General features: G+C 44.5%; 1 protein-coding gene across 3 annotated transcripts; it reads right to left on the bottom strand.

The window, feature by feature from the left end:
- Positions 1 to 6,850: 6,850 nt before the first annotated feature.
- Positions 6,851 to 15,756, bottom strand: IGFBP3 (insulin like growth factor binding protein 3). Of its 3 annotated transcripts, XM_025378757.1 has the most exons (6): positions 15,566 to 15,746; positions 15,211 to 15,433; positions 11,692 to 11,918; positions 11,022 to 11,141; positions 9,290 to 9,430; positions 6,851 to 8,319 (listed from the first exon to the last, which is right to left on the bottom strand). In XM_025378757.1, exons 1-5 carry the CDS (start codon positions 15,611 to 15,613, stop codon positions 9,305 to 9,307), a joined length of 744 nt encoding a protein of 247 aa, XP_025234542.1. In that variant the 5' UTR covers positions 15,614 to 15,746; the 3' UTR covers positions 6,851 to 8,319; positions 9,290 to 9,304. The 3 variants fall into 3 exon arrangements, with proteins under 3 accessions (XP_025234542.1, XP_025234540.1, XP_025234541.1); XM_025378755.1 differs by having other exon boundaries at positions 15,193 to 15,756; XM_025378756.1 differs by having other exon boundaries at positions 15,211 to 15,756.
- Positions 15,757 to 16,760: the final 1,004 nt, after the last annotated feature.

The following is a 16,760-nucleotide window of genomic DNA, read 5'->3' as shown; positions in this document are numbered from 1 at the left end:
ATTTATCCAGGCTTCTGATGATGGGAGCTAGGTTATCTTCAGATTTTAAAAAATTGTCTACGGTGCTGCAAAAATATTCTCGTACATGTGTTTCTTAGATTCGATCCCCAGAAGGCAGATACCAAGAGAAAGACTCACGGAAGCAACTTACTAGGAAACGTTCTCATGAAAAATCAATATGGTTATGAGGCAATGGGACCCAGAAGGTGGGAAGGCCAAGCCAGGCCAAGCCACACTGAACACCACAGAAGGTGACTTGGGCTCAATGCATCAAGATAGGGAGGGTCACACCTCAGAGTGGCCCAGGCAGGGGAAAGGGAGCTGGTATTTCATGTTCTCAGAGATAATTTTACATTGTCTTTTTTTATATTATAGTTGGTTGGCTGTTGCCGGTAGATAGAAATAAAATTCACGTTTGTGTATTTTTATACCCAGCCATACTGCTAAATACTTTTATTATTTAGAATAATTTGTAGATTCTGTTATTATTTCCATGTAAATATCTGCAAGTAGTGACAGTAGTTTTCAACTGTCAAGTCTCTTTTTTGTCTTACTGTACAAGCTCAGTTCTCTCATGCTGTGTTGAATGGAAATGGTAAGAGTGAATATACTCGTCTGATTTATTATTTTAAAGAGATTGTTTCTAATGTTTCTCCATTTACAATGGTGCTTGCTGGGTTTTGTTCTTCAGTATATACACATCATCAGATAATGGACGTTCCCTTGCATTCTTAATTTATTAACAGTTTTTGTTGGGTTGAATTTTGTAAACTGCTTTTACTGTTTCCATTAAATATCACTCTCTCTTTAATAGGTGACATACATATGTTTTCTAATATTAAATTATTTTATAACCTGGAGTAAACTCTAGTTGGAAATACTGAAATACCTTTAATAGGGACTATGGAGTTTGCTTTATTAATAATTGCCTTGGGGTTTTTCATTGATGAGCAAAATAGGCCTGTATTTGTCTTTGCTTGATTTTGGCTTTGGGGTTATACTGGTTTTGTAGAATAACTTGAGGTATAGTCTTCGCTTTTACAGCTTCTTTAAAAGTTTTTGTTGAATTGGATGATCTGTTTCTCAAGTACTTGGTAGAACTTAAATAATTTGGTGTTTTCTTTGTGAGAATGTTTAAACTATTTCTTCAAATGTGCCATAGTTACAGGAATATTTATGCTTTCAGTTTATTCTTGAAAATAATATTTTCTAAGAAATTTTACACCTTTTTTACATTTTCAAATTTGATAATATATAGTTTTGCTAATATTTTCTTGTAATCTGTTCATTCTGCTTTTTATGCAAATCCCTTTCCTCGCTGATAATGTTAATAATGGTAACTTTTCCTCTTGATAGCCTTTCCAATCTTTGCCTATTTTGTTAGATTTTTCAAAGAAGCAAATTTTGGTTTTGTTGGTCTTCTCTATTGCATTTTCTTTTTCCTCTGTTATTGCTTTTTACTCTTAGTTTTATGAACTTTTTTACTTGGATTGATTCTAACCCCTTGAGGTGATCACTTAGCAGTTTTCAGGCTGTCCTCACCTAATGTAGGCTTTAGGCTTCTATTTCCTTTGAACCTCAGATCCTGCTTGCTTTCATGATCATCATTAGCATTATCTAGGGAGTTTGAACTTCAAGGCAGTTTTAAATTTCTGCACAGTTTTTAATTTTAGTATTGATTAGTCCTTTAACCTTGAATTATTATTTATCTGTGTGCTTTTTAAATTTTTTAAAATGTGGGAATTTAAAAAGATTATCACTGTAATTAATTTAAAATTTAATCACATTGTGGTTATAAAATATTGTTTACATGGCATCTATTCTTTCCATTTTTGAAGTTTCCTTTATGATCTAATATGCAATTGATTTTTAAAAATTCTTCATATGTTCTTGAGAGGAACATACATTCTTTAATTGCTCTAAATGTATTCCTTTGATTAGGCTTGTTAGATCTTCTAAATCCCTATGGATATTTTGGTCTTTTTAACTATCAATAATGAAAACAGGGCAAACATTTAAATTTCTTCCTATAATTAACTTAATTCTAGTTAAAATAGTGTGAAGATATTTTATTACGTGCACACATGCTTAGAATTGTTAAATGTCCCTGATTAACTTATCTTCTTATTATTTTGTAGTAACTTTTTCTAACTCTATGAAAATATTCTTTGTCTTAAAATTGTTTTGTCTGATATAAATAACTACCAGCTTTGTCTTGAATAATTTTTGCCTGTTATGTGTTTTCCCATCGCTTTTCTTTCAATCATTGTCTGTTGTAATAAAATACGTAATTTTTAGCCATGAAATCTGTCTTTGTAGTGGTCAATTTTAACACCTGTTTAAATGTAGGTTTCTCAATCTTGGCATTATTGGCAATTTGATGGGATAATTCTTTTGGGGGTGGTGGTTTAGTGTGCATTGTAGGTTGTTTAGCAGCATCCCTGATCCCCTTGATGCCAGTAACATTGTCAAGTTGTGAAAGCTAACAATGACTCCAGACATTGCCAGTTGTCCTCTGGGGGCAGCATTTACCCTGACTAAGGATCACAAATATTTTAGTATTGACAGTGGAATCTTTTCATGTCACTTTGGTTTATTATTTCTGTTTATCCTAGTCTCTTTGTATTTATAAATTTCTGACTATGTTTTTTTTTTTTTTTTTTTTTTTACTAGATAAGCTGTTTTTGGTAGACACTAGAAATTTGGTGTACCACATTATTTATTCTCTTTCATTTAACACATGTTTTCAACATTTCCAAGATTTGTTCCCTTCTTATAGAAGGTCTTCCTCAAAAACATTTTAAATGTGCTTCTTTTGTGTGGCAAACATCCTGGATTTTCAATGCCTCAGAATAGTTGATCATGCCCTCACTTTTAAATACAGTTTAGCTGGGTGTAAAACTCTAGCTTCTAAATTATTTCCCTCATCTTCCTGTGTCTAGAGTCACTCTTTAAAAATGTGGTTTCTGTGGTATGTTCTTTCTGTGCTGAAACTTTGCTGTTTTAAGATTTCACCATAATTTACCAAGCAATGCTTTTGAAATGATCTCTTTTTACATTCTATGGGGTCTTTCAATATAAAGTCTTCCTTTTTTTTCAATCCTAGCAAAAATTATCTCTGTAATTTCTTTAGGTATTTCTTAGGACTTCTGTTACCTATATCTGTTTCTGTCCTTCATTTCTCTCAACTGATCTTTTGTATTTCCCAGTCATTATTCTTTCTGCTTCCTTTTAAGAGAGTTCCTCAACTTGTTCTTCCCCTTTACTAAATTGTCCTTTAGCTGTATCCATTCTTTTTTTTTTTTTTTTTGAGATAGGGTTTTGCTTTGTCACTCAGGCAGGAGTGCAGTGGCACAAACATGGTGGGCTCAAACAATCCTCCCACAACAGCCTTCCAAGCAGCTGGGACCACAGGTGCACACCATCATGCCTGGCTCTTTATTTTTATTTTTTGTAGAGATAGGTTCTCACCATGTTTCCCAAGCTTGTCTCAAACTCATAGGCTCAAGTAATCTTCCAACCTTGGCCTCCCAAAATTTTGAGATTACAGAAGTGTGCCACTGTGCCTGGCCTAGCTGTATCATTTTTAAAAATTCCATCTGCTTTATTCTTCATTTCAAATGTTGGATATTTCATACTGCTATGGCTTGAATGTGTCCCTGCAAAAATTTGGGTGTTGAGACTTAATGGCCAATGTGATGGTAGGAGGTGGGGCCTTTAAGGGTGATTAGGTCATGAGAGCTCCTCAATAATGCATATATCAAAATAGTTCTAAGAGAGGATTTTGAATGCTCTCACCACAAAGAAATGATAAATGTTTGAGATGATGGATATACTAATTACCCTGACTTGATTTATTATACAATGTATACATGCATTATATACATGCACACTGTACCCCACAGATATGTACAAATAATCATTTGTCAATTAAAAACAAACAAAAGAGTAACCTTCTGAATGAGGCTTTCCTTGGCTAACTTCTCTAAAAAGGAAAGAAAGGAAGGAAAGAAGGAAGGAAGGAAGGAAGGAGAGAGAGAGAAGATGAAAAAAACCCCCTGCACTAACAAAACTTGTCACTTCACATTTTCCTTTTTTTCCCCATAGCACTTAACACTGTTGAGCACCCTATGTATCCCACTGACTAATCTTGTTTATTGTCTTTCTTTACAAGGGCAGTGATTTTATATGGCTTGTTCACTGCTGTGTGCCCTTCTAGAGTATAAAAAGTGGATAAAGAATTATGCCTGCATGTGGGACAAAGAGAGAAGCCAAGACAATTTCCAAGGTTTGGGAAGGTGGCTGGACCAGGAGGTCAGGTCTGTAGGAGACACCCATACTTCTTGGAGATGACCAGTGGGCTGATGGAAATGTAAGCTCATTGCTCAGTCATGAAGTAGAGGCAGGGGCATAACAAATGCAGCAAGATTTTCTGAATGAAAAGAAACAAATCATGTTCACTGTGGAAATTGAGATTGTATCAAAATAGAAATAAAACAAGGACATTATCTACACTCACATAGCCATGGTTAATATTTTGATGTATTTCATTTCGGTTTTTTGTGTGTGCGTACGCAATATAATTGCATTCTGCTTTTCTTTTAGCCCACCACAGACATTTTCTTATTGTAACTCCTATTCAAAAACATTTTTAGTGGTGGCATAATATTCCTTTGTACCAATGCATTTCAGTGTAAAATGCCCTTGTACTTAACTGTCTGTGCATGTCTCTGATGATGCCTGTGGGATTTATTTCTGCAGTGGGATGACTAGTTCAAGGAGTTTGATCAGATCAGAAACATCCCTCTAGACAGGCTGCCACAGCAGAGAACCTGGAATCCCATTAGGACACCCTCATTAACACCGGTGATTTTTATTTTTCCTAAAGTGTGCTGATTTGATAACTGAATCTTAGGAAGCTATTGTTGTAGCACCTGCATTGCCTTGACTCCCATGGAGGAGACCACCCTTACTTGTTCATTTCTGTGTGTTTGTGTGTGTGCAGGTTGCTTGGGTACATGTGACCTTAGGGGTTAGTGGAAGCAAAAGTCCGAGGGAGCAGAAGTTGGTTGAGGAAGATAGCAGAGGATCAGAAGAGGCCCCATGAGTCTACCTGGGAGGCCAAGGCAGGGAGGTAGAGGAACTGGAGGGTCCGGAGGAGAATGAGAGTATGCAATTTTAGGTATTTACTGGAAGTGGCAGGAGAGCATTTAGAGGGAATAGGTGATCATAGGTATTGTGTTAGTCAGGGTTTTCCAGAGAAATAGAACCAACAGGTTATATCTGTCTATCTTCTATCAATCATCTATCTATCTATCTATCTATCTATCTATCTATCTATCTATCTATCTATCTATCTATCATCTATCTAGTCTATCTACCTACCTACCTATCTCTAATCATCCACCAAAAAAGATTTATTACAAAAAATTGGCTCATATAAGTATGGAGGCTAAGTCTCACCATCTGTAATCTGTAAGTTGGAGAACCAGGAAAGCTGGTGGTGCAATTTTGCCCAGGCAGGCAGATAAAAGGCACAAATTCTTTTTTCCTCTGCCTTTTGTTCTATTCAGAACCTTAATGATCAGCGGATGCTGCCCTGCCCACACTGGGGAGGGCAATCTACTTTACTGAGTCCACTGATTTAAATGCTAATCTCATCTGGAAACACCTTCACAGATACTATGCTCACAGTATCACCCTCACAGATGCTGTATCTGGGCACCCCATTGCCCAGTCAAGTTGACACATAGAATGCATCATCATGAAGTGTGGGAAGCAGCAGAAGTTAGAGGTTAAGAAATGAGGACAAGAAAGGGCACATGAGTTGGTGGCTCCCAGGAAAACAAACCTAGTGGGCTTAGAAGGCAAGCATTATTTTGTAGCTCATAGCTCTTCAGCAGCTCCCAAGGGGTTGCTATGCTCCAGGCCTGGATTTCCAGACACTTGGCCTCGCTTCCTAGGTGCTCCAGGATTCTGCCACATTAACTCTCCACAGCACTTGGTGACTGCTCCCTGCAATGGGCTCCCTCTGCTCACTGTCTCCCTCCATCTTTACAGCTTTGCAGTCACAGCACCCCCAAGGGGCCTGCCTTCTCAGTTTTCCTGGTTTCTCATGTGATCAGCCTGAGACCACACCCCATAATCCCCATCCTCTGAACACTTACAGAACCAACTTGCTGCTCATCACATACAACACATGTGATAAGGGTATTTTAGATGTTTCATCAACAAATCAGACATGGTGCTAGACAGGAGGTAACTCTTCGACAGCAATTTATCCTTGGATGCCCTGAAGCCACAGGCTCAGTGTTTTTGTCTAAAGTGGCTTTGACAAGTAACAATTGTTCCAAGGCTGCAGATAGGGGACTTAGATCCCAGAACCACTTCTACCTGGAGCAGAGAAGGGCCACTCTCTGCTTGGAGATGGGAAGGGGACACAGCAGTAAAGGGCATGAGACTTAATTGCTGAGTGTCTGTTCTGGTCCTTCCCTGCTTGTCCGTGGACGGCTGCTAGTGTTAGATGGAACAATACAGGACACAACCCCAAAAAGGCAAGGACCAGTCACATAGGTGCACATTGCTGACCTGATCAAACCTGGGCCACAGATTGTCCCAACAATACAACCTCCTAGAATTGGACCATCTTGCGGATACGATCCAATGCCTCTATAGGTTGCCCACAAAGCCATGGAAACTGACTTGGGTTCTTTTGCGAGAGAGGAAAGCAGGGAAACGTTTGTGTTTATGAAGTTTCCCACTACAGCTAAAATATTTTCCCCTTTCAGGATTATTTTACTAGTGATACAAAGCCCAGAGATGGTCAATAACAAAGGGAAAGAGATTTTTATTTTTAATGGTAAAAACTTTATTTACTATTTATAAATACATTGCAAGACAAACTTCTCAAAAATACTTTTCCCCCCAAAAATTAAAAAAATAAAGAAAAGCTAATAGGTAGGCAGAATGTCTTGAGACCCCTCTGTTTTCAAGGAGACCTCTGTGCAGCGCGTGTTCACACCGAGGGCTGCAGCAGGGCAGAGTCTCCCTGAGCCTGACTTTGCCAGACCTCCTTGGGTTTGGCCTCTGGGAGAGCAGCCCAGCCTCTGGGCACGAGCTCCTTTCCTCAGTTGTATCATATAGCATCTCTAACATTTCATCTAGGATTATCTAGTATAGATCTTATTATATTTGGGGCTATGTTGTATACAATGTTAACAAGGACATATCTTCTCTGCATATATGTGTGAATTATAAAGAAAAGCATGAGAATGACTCTAAGTTCAACAAACATGGGTGAATCTCTATGTGCTCCCAGTGTCCTGGATGGGCTCCCCAGCAAGCCATTCCTCCTTCCTGCTCTGATATTACTATTCCTTTTTACATTGTGCCAAGGAGGACAAAAGATGAGAGAGGAAAATAAAGCTTTGCCTTTAAAGAGCTTATCCTCAGAAATAAGCTTTGTCTTGAGTTGTTGAACTACGAAACACTATTTTCTGCAATCATCTGAAGAATCATGCCATTATTTGTGATGCCTCTGAATGGGGAGGCTGACTCTCCCTGTCTCTCTGTCCCTCCTACCCCATGGGACCACAGCAAAAGCCATCCTGGGCCTTCAACTAGGCCATGTCTTCAGGAAGGTTCCTGAAAAGGAGGGCCCGTAATATCTGCCTTTATAGGTTCCCAGATTGCCCTAGAACATTCTTAGATATATATTTTTTTAAACAAGTAGGACTCCACCTTATTTTCTCCAATAGTCCCCAAGCAGTACAGACCAATGAAGATATAAACATTATTCTTGGTTGAGGGACCCAAGCCCTTGTTTCAAAAATGACACCACAGAAGGCTGTGAGCTCCAGGAGCATGCGTCGGGATGTCCGGATGACCGGGGTGTAAGGGTTTCCCTATTCTCAATAAAGCCTGTGCACACTGTACAGGGAGTGGGGGTGAAGCGTGTTCTCTACATAGGCAACACAGCCGCCTAAGTCATGAAGTCAGTGGTTGGCTGCTTCGACCAACATGTGGTGAGCATTCCATGGGGGGATGAAGTCTGGGTGCTGTGCTCGAGTCTCTGAGTATTTTGATAGGAAGCGACAAGAAAATTCAAACTGCTTTTTGCTGACTACTGGAAAGTGAAAAGATGCTCAAGTTTACCATTCGAAGAAACCATAGGCATTTCAAAAACCTCTTTCTAAACTTTGGTTTAAAAAAATATCAGTTCACCACAAACAGAAATATAAATTGAGGCTGTAGCCAGCTGCTGGTCATGTCCTTGGCAGTCTTTTGTGCAAAATAAGGCATATTTGAGCTCCACATTAACTAAAACAAAAAGAAAAAGAAATATATTGAAATAATCCCCCCAAAATCAAAAGGGCTCAACTCTTGCCCTGAGATATCCAGCACAGCCTGCAGGCTAATGGCACTAGGCCTGCAAGTGCAGGGCTAGGGTCTCAACCCATGTTTTTAAACACAACAACAAGTACCATCTGCTGCTCACAGGGTTCACTGTCAAAGAGTTACCCTCAAATTAGAATTATGTTTTTCCAACTTGTAAGGAAAAAAGAAACCCTTCTAACTAAACGTGCAAATTTCTTTTGCTTACTAAATTTGTCTTAATAAAATGAAAGAAAATGTATTTATTTCTTTCCCCCAATAGTTCCCTCATTTATTAAAAGAAAACAGAATACTGGGTATAATAGCATTCTCTAAAATGATTGTTTAAAATTTCATTTTTCTACCAGATTTAAATGAACTTTATTAAAATTATATTAGCCACAGACTAACAGAACATTCATAATAGATTTTACAGAAAAAAAAGCCGCATCTTCAGACTGATGCTCTCCCAACTGAGCTATTTCAGCTGTCTCACATTCACATTTTTAATTTAGATACACGTATCTGTAGCAGGTTCTTGCGGATTAAAACAGTTTCCCTGTGAAGATAAATGGACCTCCAGACTTCACGGGCAAAGCCTAACTTTGAAAATCTTCACTTTGCATGTGGATGAATGACAGCTTAGGTGCTGAGAGGTGTCTGAAATAAAGCAGAGCATCCCTGAGGCACACTGGCCGGCCTCCTTCCCCACACTTGTTTCGTTGGGTTGAAGGGGTCTCCCTCTCCCTGCACCCTTCTGAGGGCTCTGTCCTATTTGCTTTGCTCTTTCTGGCCCTGAGCTGCAGCTCCTGGGTCTGCAAGCCTGGGGAAGGGCTGGTGGCCAAGCCCAGCCCATGAGGCTAGTCCAAGGACAGTGAGGCCCTGGAGCCCCAGGCTGCCCCTCCTGAGTGCTCACCCTCGCGGCAGGCGTCTACTTGCTCTGCATGCTGTAGCAGTGCACGTCCTCCTTCCCCTTGGTGGTGTAGCCTGGGAGAGGCTGCCCGTACTTATCCACACACCAGCAGAAGCCCCGCTTCCTGCCTTTGGAAGGGCGACACTGTGGGAGAGAAACAGAAGACAGAGAGGTGAACGCCCCTGGGTCTGGTGTCAGGTCGGTGACCAGGGCCCATGATGGTTTGCCAGCATGACTCTGCTATGCTGAGAAAGCATAACAGAAATTTTAGCTAAGGCTGCGTAAGAGCCACGCATGCCTAGGCCCGCTGACTGTGTACCTGTGCATGCGTGTGGGTGTAAGTTCCTTCTCCAAGAAAGCGGGGGTGGGGGCAGTTTTGTGTTTCTAGGAGTGTAAGGTGGACACCAGTCCTTGCAGAACCTCTTGGGCCTGCCGACTTCTCTGCCAAATGTGGGACTGAGAACATCCCCTCTGCCTGGGAATGCCACAGCTGTGCCTTTGGAGCCCACATCCAGCCTCACATGACACCTTCTCAGTATGAATTTGTTGAATGAATGACTGATGTAAAATGTGGGTATAAATAAGCCATGGCAATGGAGGAAAGCTTAGGCTTTCTGACTGTGGCCACTACTACGAATCCTGGTATATGGTCACCCTGAGGGCACTGTGGCTCACTTAGGTCTCCGAAGGCCAATTCTGTAGATACCAATTAGAAAGCCAATTGAAACAGTGCCATCACATAACACAAAGTCTATAGAAGCGTATTTATTACAGCTTCATATTACTACACCTTAAATTTGTTTGATCATTTCCAGCTTGTTTAATTGGGACTTTAGGCATATGACTACATTTGGGACTGATGTATAGACAGGATTCTCACTCCATTCCTTTTCCAGGAATAGGACTGTGTTGCAATATAAAGATTTTGAAAAGACTGCTGTTTGATGTTGATGACTCTCATGCCTTCTTCTCACCTGGGTTTTCTAGGGAAAGGCCAGTGAGTCGCAGGAAGACCACAACATGGCCTGTTTGGAGAGCCTGGCCGTCCCCAGCATGGACCGAGTGTCTGATTTCAAGTTCCATCCCCTCCATGTAAGACAGACACCTGGTGTGTGCTGGGGATGGCTGGGCTCTCCAAGCTGGCCATGCTGCAGTCTTCCCCCAGCTCACTAGCATTTCCTTGAAAAGCCCAAGGGAGACAGAGACACAGGAGTCATCAACATCTAGCAACGGTCTTTTCAAAATCTTAATATTGCAACCTGCTCACTATCAGGAAGGCATCAGTAGGAAAGGGGACAATTGTGGGATTTCAAGGTAAGCTTTTTGTGGTACGACCTCATGTCACACCTCTTGGAAACTGACTGTAATAGTTGTTTGAAATGGGACGCAGCATTAACAAATGTGTCAACATGTTCACCTGCAGTTTATAAAGGGTGCCCCTGGGCAGTACCTTGTCCACCCTGTGGGTGAACCACTGAAAGGGCAGGAGCGGGAAGTGGGTGGTGGAAAGGCACTAGGGTTGAAGATTATGGCCAATATAGCAGCACTCAGAGCAACAAGTCAAAACAGCCCTTGGTCTTACCTCCTGAGACTGGCACCAAGTCCTGGGCACTGGCGCTGCACAGGCTCAGAGTTAGAGCTATGGCCAGAAGAGCCTTGGGGCTGGTGAGGTGGGTTTCTCCTCTGCGTCAACAGAACCCGAAGAGGAAGAAAACACACTGAGGACCTCACTTACCTGCTTTTTCTTATAAAATCCCTTCTTGTCACAGTTGGGAATGTGCACACCCCTGGGACTCAGCACGTTGAGGAACTTCAGGTGATTCAGTGTGTCTTCCATTTCTCTCCGGCAGGGACCCTGGGGATCAGGAAGGACCAGAGCAACACAGTCATGGTTATTACTCTAGAATGTGTGCTTTAAAAATCTTACGATGCCGCACGACTGCCCAAAGTGGGACCTGTAATTTGCTCCTCAGATACCTTATGCCTGATTTAGCAAGAAAGTCCCTCGAATAAGCTAACCATCACTCCCTGTCTCCCTTCTGCTCTTCCCAGAGTAAGTCACAGAAGCTGGTATAGAACCAATAGCAGGTCAACAAGCACAGAGGATGAAGTAAATAAAATAAAACTATCTTTATGAGAATATTTTTCATTATCTCTAGAGGTCTTTATGACATCCCATATGCTTTTAAGAGTGTTGTTTCAGCTTGATCCTCATAAGATTCTCCAAAAGGGTCAATATTCTTTATGTAAGGAGAGGAGAGATGTGAGGCACAGAGGGGCTAGGGACTGCCCACCCATCTGCCAGATGCTGGGGCTTGTTGAGTAAGAACCGCCCTCAAGAGGCTCTGAGTACCCAGGCTTGTCAGGTCTTGCCCTCCTCGTTTAACAAGAGGAAAAGCTCTCACGTATTCTGTCTCCCGCTTGGACTCGGAGGAGAAGTTCTGGGTATCTGTGCTCTGAGACTCATAGTCGACTTTGTAGCGCTGGCTGTCTTTAGCATGCCCTTTCTTGATGATGATTATCTTTGAATGGACGGGGTGGAACTTGGGATCAGACACCCGGTGCGTGCTGGAGACGGACGGGCTCTCCACACTGCCGGCGCTGCGGTCTTCCTCCGACTCACTAGCATTTCCTTGAAACGCCCAAGGGAGACAAACACGTGAGAGTCATCAACATCTATCAACAGTCTTTAAAAAATCTTAATGTTGCAACCAGGTCACATGTAAATGACAATATTAGTTGACAATCCAAATAAGTTTTTTTTAAAAAATACCTTGATGAAGTATTAGTCCATAGTACTACTCGCTACATGGTAGTTGCTCTACCTCAAGAAGTTATCTGTTTGAAAGTCAATCTGACAGGGGCTCTTCCTAAGTAGCTGCAACTAAAGAAGGCAGACAAATGCTTAAGTGCCCCTCAGTAGAAGGTGAAGGCAGTATGCTTCATCTTCCACCGGCAGGGGGCAGACCCAAGTCACAGGAGGCTGCTGCGGCGCTGGCTCAGAAATTTTGCAGTGAACTCCAAGTGTGGTCCTCCCACCCGTGGGAGCAGCGGCAGCCTGGAGGACTTGGAAGAAATGCATATTCTCCACTCCGGAAACGCTGGAGTGGTGGCAGCAGTCTGAGTTGTAACAAGCCCTTATGGGAATTCTGAGGTTGACCAGTACCGTCCTCAATGCTATCAGGTAAACAGGCTTATAAGAGCTTGGTGTCCAGCTCAGATGGGAAAACTGAACTATTACCTGCAAAGCGTTTTGCCTCAGGGGCTCAGAATCATGCAAGCATGTTAGTGGCTTGTTTTCTAGGTCCCCGTTACATCTCTAAAACTCAAGGTCTACACAGACCCTGTGCATCCTGCTGGTACCTGCCTGAGTCAGTCCTCTTCATCCCTGGTGAGCACAGGAGCACATGGATGCAGACAGTGCCAAAGTCCCACTCACAGCTCAGACTTCTAAGTGCCAAAGAGCTTTTCCTTCCCTGGGTGGGGATGGGGTAGGAGAAATCCCCCTCCAGGAGATCTCCCTTTTATAATAAAAAGTGCTAAATGAAGAAAGTCTGATACTTAAAATAGATGCTGGAATGTTAACAGTTGAATTAGAATTTTAAGTATATGACTAAATTCGAGACTGGATCTGTGGGCAGGATTCTCACTCCATTCCTTTTTCAGAATGAACTTGGAGGGGCTGTAAGACCCCTATGGGGATCAAAGGCTACATTCAGAGCCCATGCTCCCAGAGCCTGTGGACCATGCCAAGCTCAGCCCAGCACAGACCTCTGAAGGGCTTCGGCTTAAGTCCACAATTGAGAGTCATGAAATTTCTCTACTACAACAAACAAGACTATAATGTGTAACCCTAGCAGGGAGCTCAGGTGGCCCATCTGGTCCACAATCTATTCTAGAAAGCTACCAGGGCTGCAATGATTTGGTTGCAGATGCTCTGCTCTCCCCTGGAAGTGGCTACTGGCAGGTCACTCACCAGGGCCTTAGTTTCCTCACCTACCAAACAGCTCACTGAGGTCCTGCTGTAAAGTTCCCCAAGGGGTTTCACGCCTTGGGAAGCACACATTCCCAGGGTCCAGGCCAGAGCCTCGCAGAGGAGCGCCCTACCTGCGAGGATTTGGTTTCATTTTCTTTTAATCTTAGCTTTCTTTCTTTTTCAAGGAAATACTGAGATAAAAGAGATACTAAGAATGTAAATATTCTAAGAACACGTAAATAAACATATTTATATTTCTTTTCCAAGAACCTTGAGTAATTTCTTAAATTTCCTTGGTTTCTTCTTAATGCCTGGGCTGCAGACTAGGGCATGAAGAGAAAACAGTTCTATTTAAGCAACAGATAATTGTGACTTTTGACTGTCACAAATTCACCTTTTTTTGTCAAATGGATTCTAGAAGTCACTTAGATCTTTTTATAATCTTATAGCTCACATTAACCTATACAACAGAGCTACTAAGACGGTAATCATGATTGCTGAAGCCTAAGTGACAATGTGTATCAGTATTTCTAAGATCACTTTTTGAACACCCCAACATGCACAATAATGTACAACACTTGGCAAATGACATAACTTTGCCCCGAGAGACAAATGCCTCCAGCAGCTTTAACAGCTGACCACAGCCAGTGTATGTTTCAGGCATCTGGAATCTTGCCTTTCCATGAATCCAGTGTTTCTCAGGGGTGAACAGAGCCAGCCTTGCCTAGCCAGAAAATAACTTTACCTGGGCATGGAACTCTACAGCTACATAAATTATAAAGAGACTGTTCATCCTGCTAGACCTAGATGGGGGCCTGCCTAGTGACATCTGTCCAACGTGATCGTTGGGGAGTTGGGGGGATTAGGATGGGGAGAATTCTCTCAGCCTTCAGCTGTGCAAGGCAGGAACTTTATTTCCTCATATAACTAAGTGAGGCTGGCTAAGAATGCTTGAAAGATGAACGGCTGCCAAATCCACTTAAACAACGCCACCCGCTCCCCCCCCGCCCCCCCGCCCCGCTTTTTTAAGGGAACAATGTGATGCCCTTACCAGAGTCGCTGCCTGCCTGATAGACTGGTAGTGGCTGAGCCAAGAGGGTAACTCTGCCAAATGTTTGCATTTTTCCTCTTCTGGGGCTCCCCTTAACATCTCATTCCCCCCCATTTCAGATTAAGAAGGGCGACAGCCCTAGGACTGATTCCAATTCCCTTCCCTGTCATTGAAATTGACTTAGTCCACATTGCCCGCACCCGCCACGCACCTGGACGTTTGTTTGAGGTTGGCACAGGTGCGGAGGTGGCCTGAGTTGTAAGAATGGTATGGTACTAAAAGTGGCACGTGGGGTTCAAACCTACACTCTGTTGCGGCCTCTGGGTAACCTTAAGAAGTTACTTCTTTTTCAACTTCAGGTTTTCCAACCGCGGAAGATACCAAAACCCGAATCCACTTTACTTGTTTTTGGACACACCGGGACTAGATATCGCTTTGCAAACAAAAAGGCTGTTCAAAGTCAGTATTTTAAAAGAGAGGTACTATTTCCTACAGCCTACCTGCCCACCTTCCTTGGTCCAAATCCGCCTATGTCCCCCATCCCCAAGCATCCCTGGGATTGCGGTCCACACCCCCGTGCGGCGCGAGGAGAATCTCCTGTGTCCAGGATCTTTCCAACAGCTAAACGTCGGTACCGCTCCCCCCAGCTCCGGAAACCTTTAACCCATTTTCACTGAAAGCGCTTTGCAATTTACAAGTACTCTGCACTTAAGAGAATCAAGCAAGTAGAGGGCCGGCAGGGGAGGGTCCCTCCGGTGAGCGCCTTCAGTTTCCCCACATACTATCTCCAGTGAGAAGAAAACCCGAGTCTCCGGCAGCGGCACCCAGCAACCCCCAGGCTCTTCCGCGCCAGTGCGCGGGCTGCTGCGAGCAGCGCACCTGGCGCGGGCGGCTCACCTGGAGCGGGCGGCGCTGGCAGCAGGTAGGCGCGCAGGCGGCTGACGGCACTAGAGTTGACGCAGAGCCCGCGGCCGTCCAGCAGCGCCTGCAGCGGGCGCGCCTCGTCGGGCGACGGCTGGCAGCGGAGGCCGGAGCCACAGCGCTCGGTGTAGATGCCGCACGGCTGGCCCTCGCTCAGCGCGCACGTCAGGCAGCAGCCGCAGCCCGGCTCGCGCACCAGCTCGGCGCACACGGCGGGCGGAGGCGCGCACTGGGCCAGTGCACGCGCGTCGCACGGCTCGCAGCGCACCACGGGACCCAAGCCCGCAGAGCTCGCGCCAGCCCTCGCCACCGGCGGCCCGCGGAGCAGCACCAGCACAGTCAGCGCAGCGGCCCAGAGCGTGGGTCGCGCCCGCTGCATGACGCCCGCCACCGGGACACGCTGCTTGGCAGGCCGGGGCTCGCAGGGATGGCGCGACAGTACGCGGCGCGAGGCTGTGGAATCCAGGCAGGCAGCGGCCGATCTTTAGCGCCCAGCCGCAGCGCTCGCATCTGGGCTGCCCGGGCGCGCCGGCCGCTATATAGAAGCCGGGGTGGCCCAGGACACGCCCCGGAACGGCGCGCCCAGGAGTGGGGGTTGGGGAGGGGGGCGGGTCGGCGCAGGCACGGCTGCAGGGGCGCGTGCCTCGCCCTGAGCAGCCGGGGCCGAGCTCGGGGGCGTGCAGCTCGCGACTCATCCGGACACCTGCTCCTCTTGCGCAAGCCCGGAGCCCGGGTCACCTTGTCGTCTACAGGAACCAAGATATGCCCGGTCACCTCGGCACTCCAGGCCACCTCAGTGCCCCCGGTCACCCCAGTCACTCCTGGCTAACTCAGCACCCCCGATCTCCTTGACCCCGCCGCCCTTCCCTCTTCCGTTCTCGGGGTGAGGTCGCCCTGCGGCGAGCCGGTGTCGAGGAAACTGGCATGCATCGCTCCGCATTCGTGTGTACCTTGTGGAGCTTTCTAAAATTTAATTCCGCTGGTAGGGGAAGTCTTGGGACATTTCTGATTTACATTTGGGTCTCAGGGAGCCAAGGCACTGCGGGATTTAATTTACACCCACTGGACTGTTTACGTCCCCGGGGTCCACAAATACGCATCTGAAGATGTCCCCGGGGCCCACAAATACGCATCTAAAGATGCGCCCGGGGCCTTTGCCCCATTCGAGGTTTGCTTCTCAACACAAGAAAACTCACACGTGTTGCTACACCGCAAGTCCCCAATTAAGAGTGGACAGGCAAGGTAATGCGTCCTTAAGGCAGGGCTTTTCACCTATTTTAAATGACAACTGTTCTTCCTGTTTGGGATATTCTCCCTGATTACGTTTTCAAATAGAGTTTACACTCACGACAAAAGAATAACAAAGACAATAAAGTGGGCACTGCTGAAGCGTAATTAACCAAATAGTCCTTAAAATAGGCAATTTTCATTGTCATTTTTTGAAGGCGACTTCGTAATACTGTATTCTCTTTGATGCGTTGGGATTCTCGTTTATCTCTGCAATCTAAGCATTTTTCAGTAAAGTT

The sequence above is a fragment of the Theropithecus gelada genome, chromosome 3 (assembly GCF_003255815.1).
Source record: "Theropithecus gelada isolate Dixy chromosome 3, Tgel_1.0, whole genome shotgun sequence".
In the NCBI taxonomy this organism is placed as follows: Eukaryota; Metazoa; Chordata; class Mammalia; order Primates; family Cercopithecidae; genus Theropithecus; species Theropithecus gelada.
The sequence above is the reverse complement of the archived record's forward strand: the minus strand, read 5'-3'. Positions and strand labels throughout refer to the sequence as shown.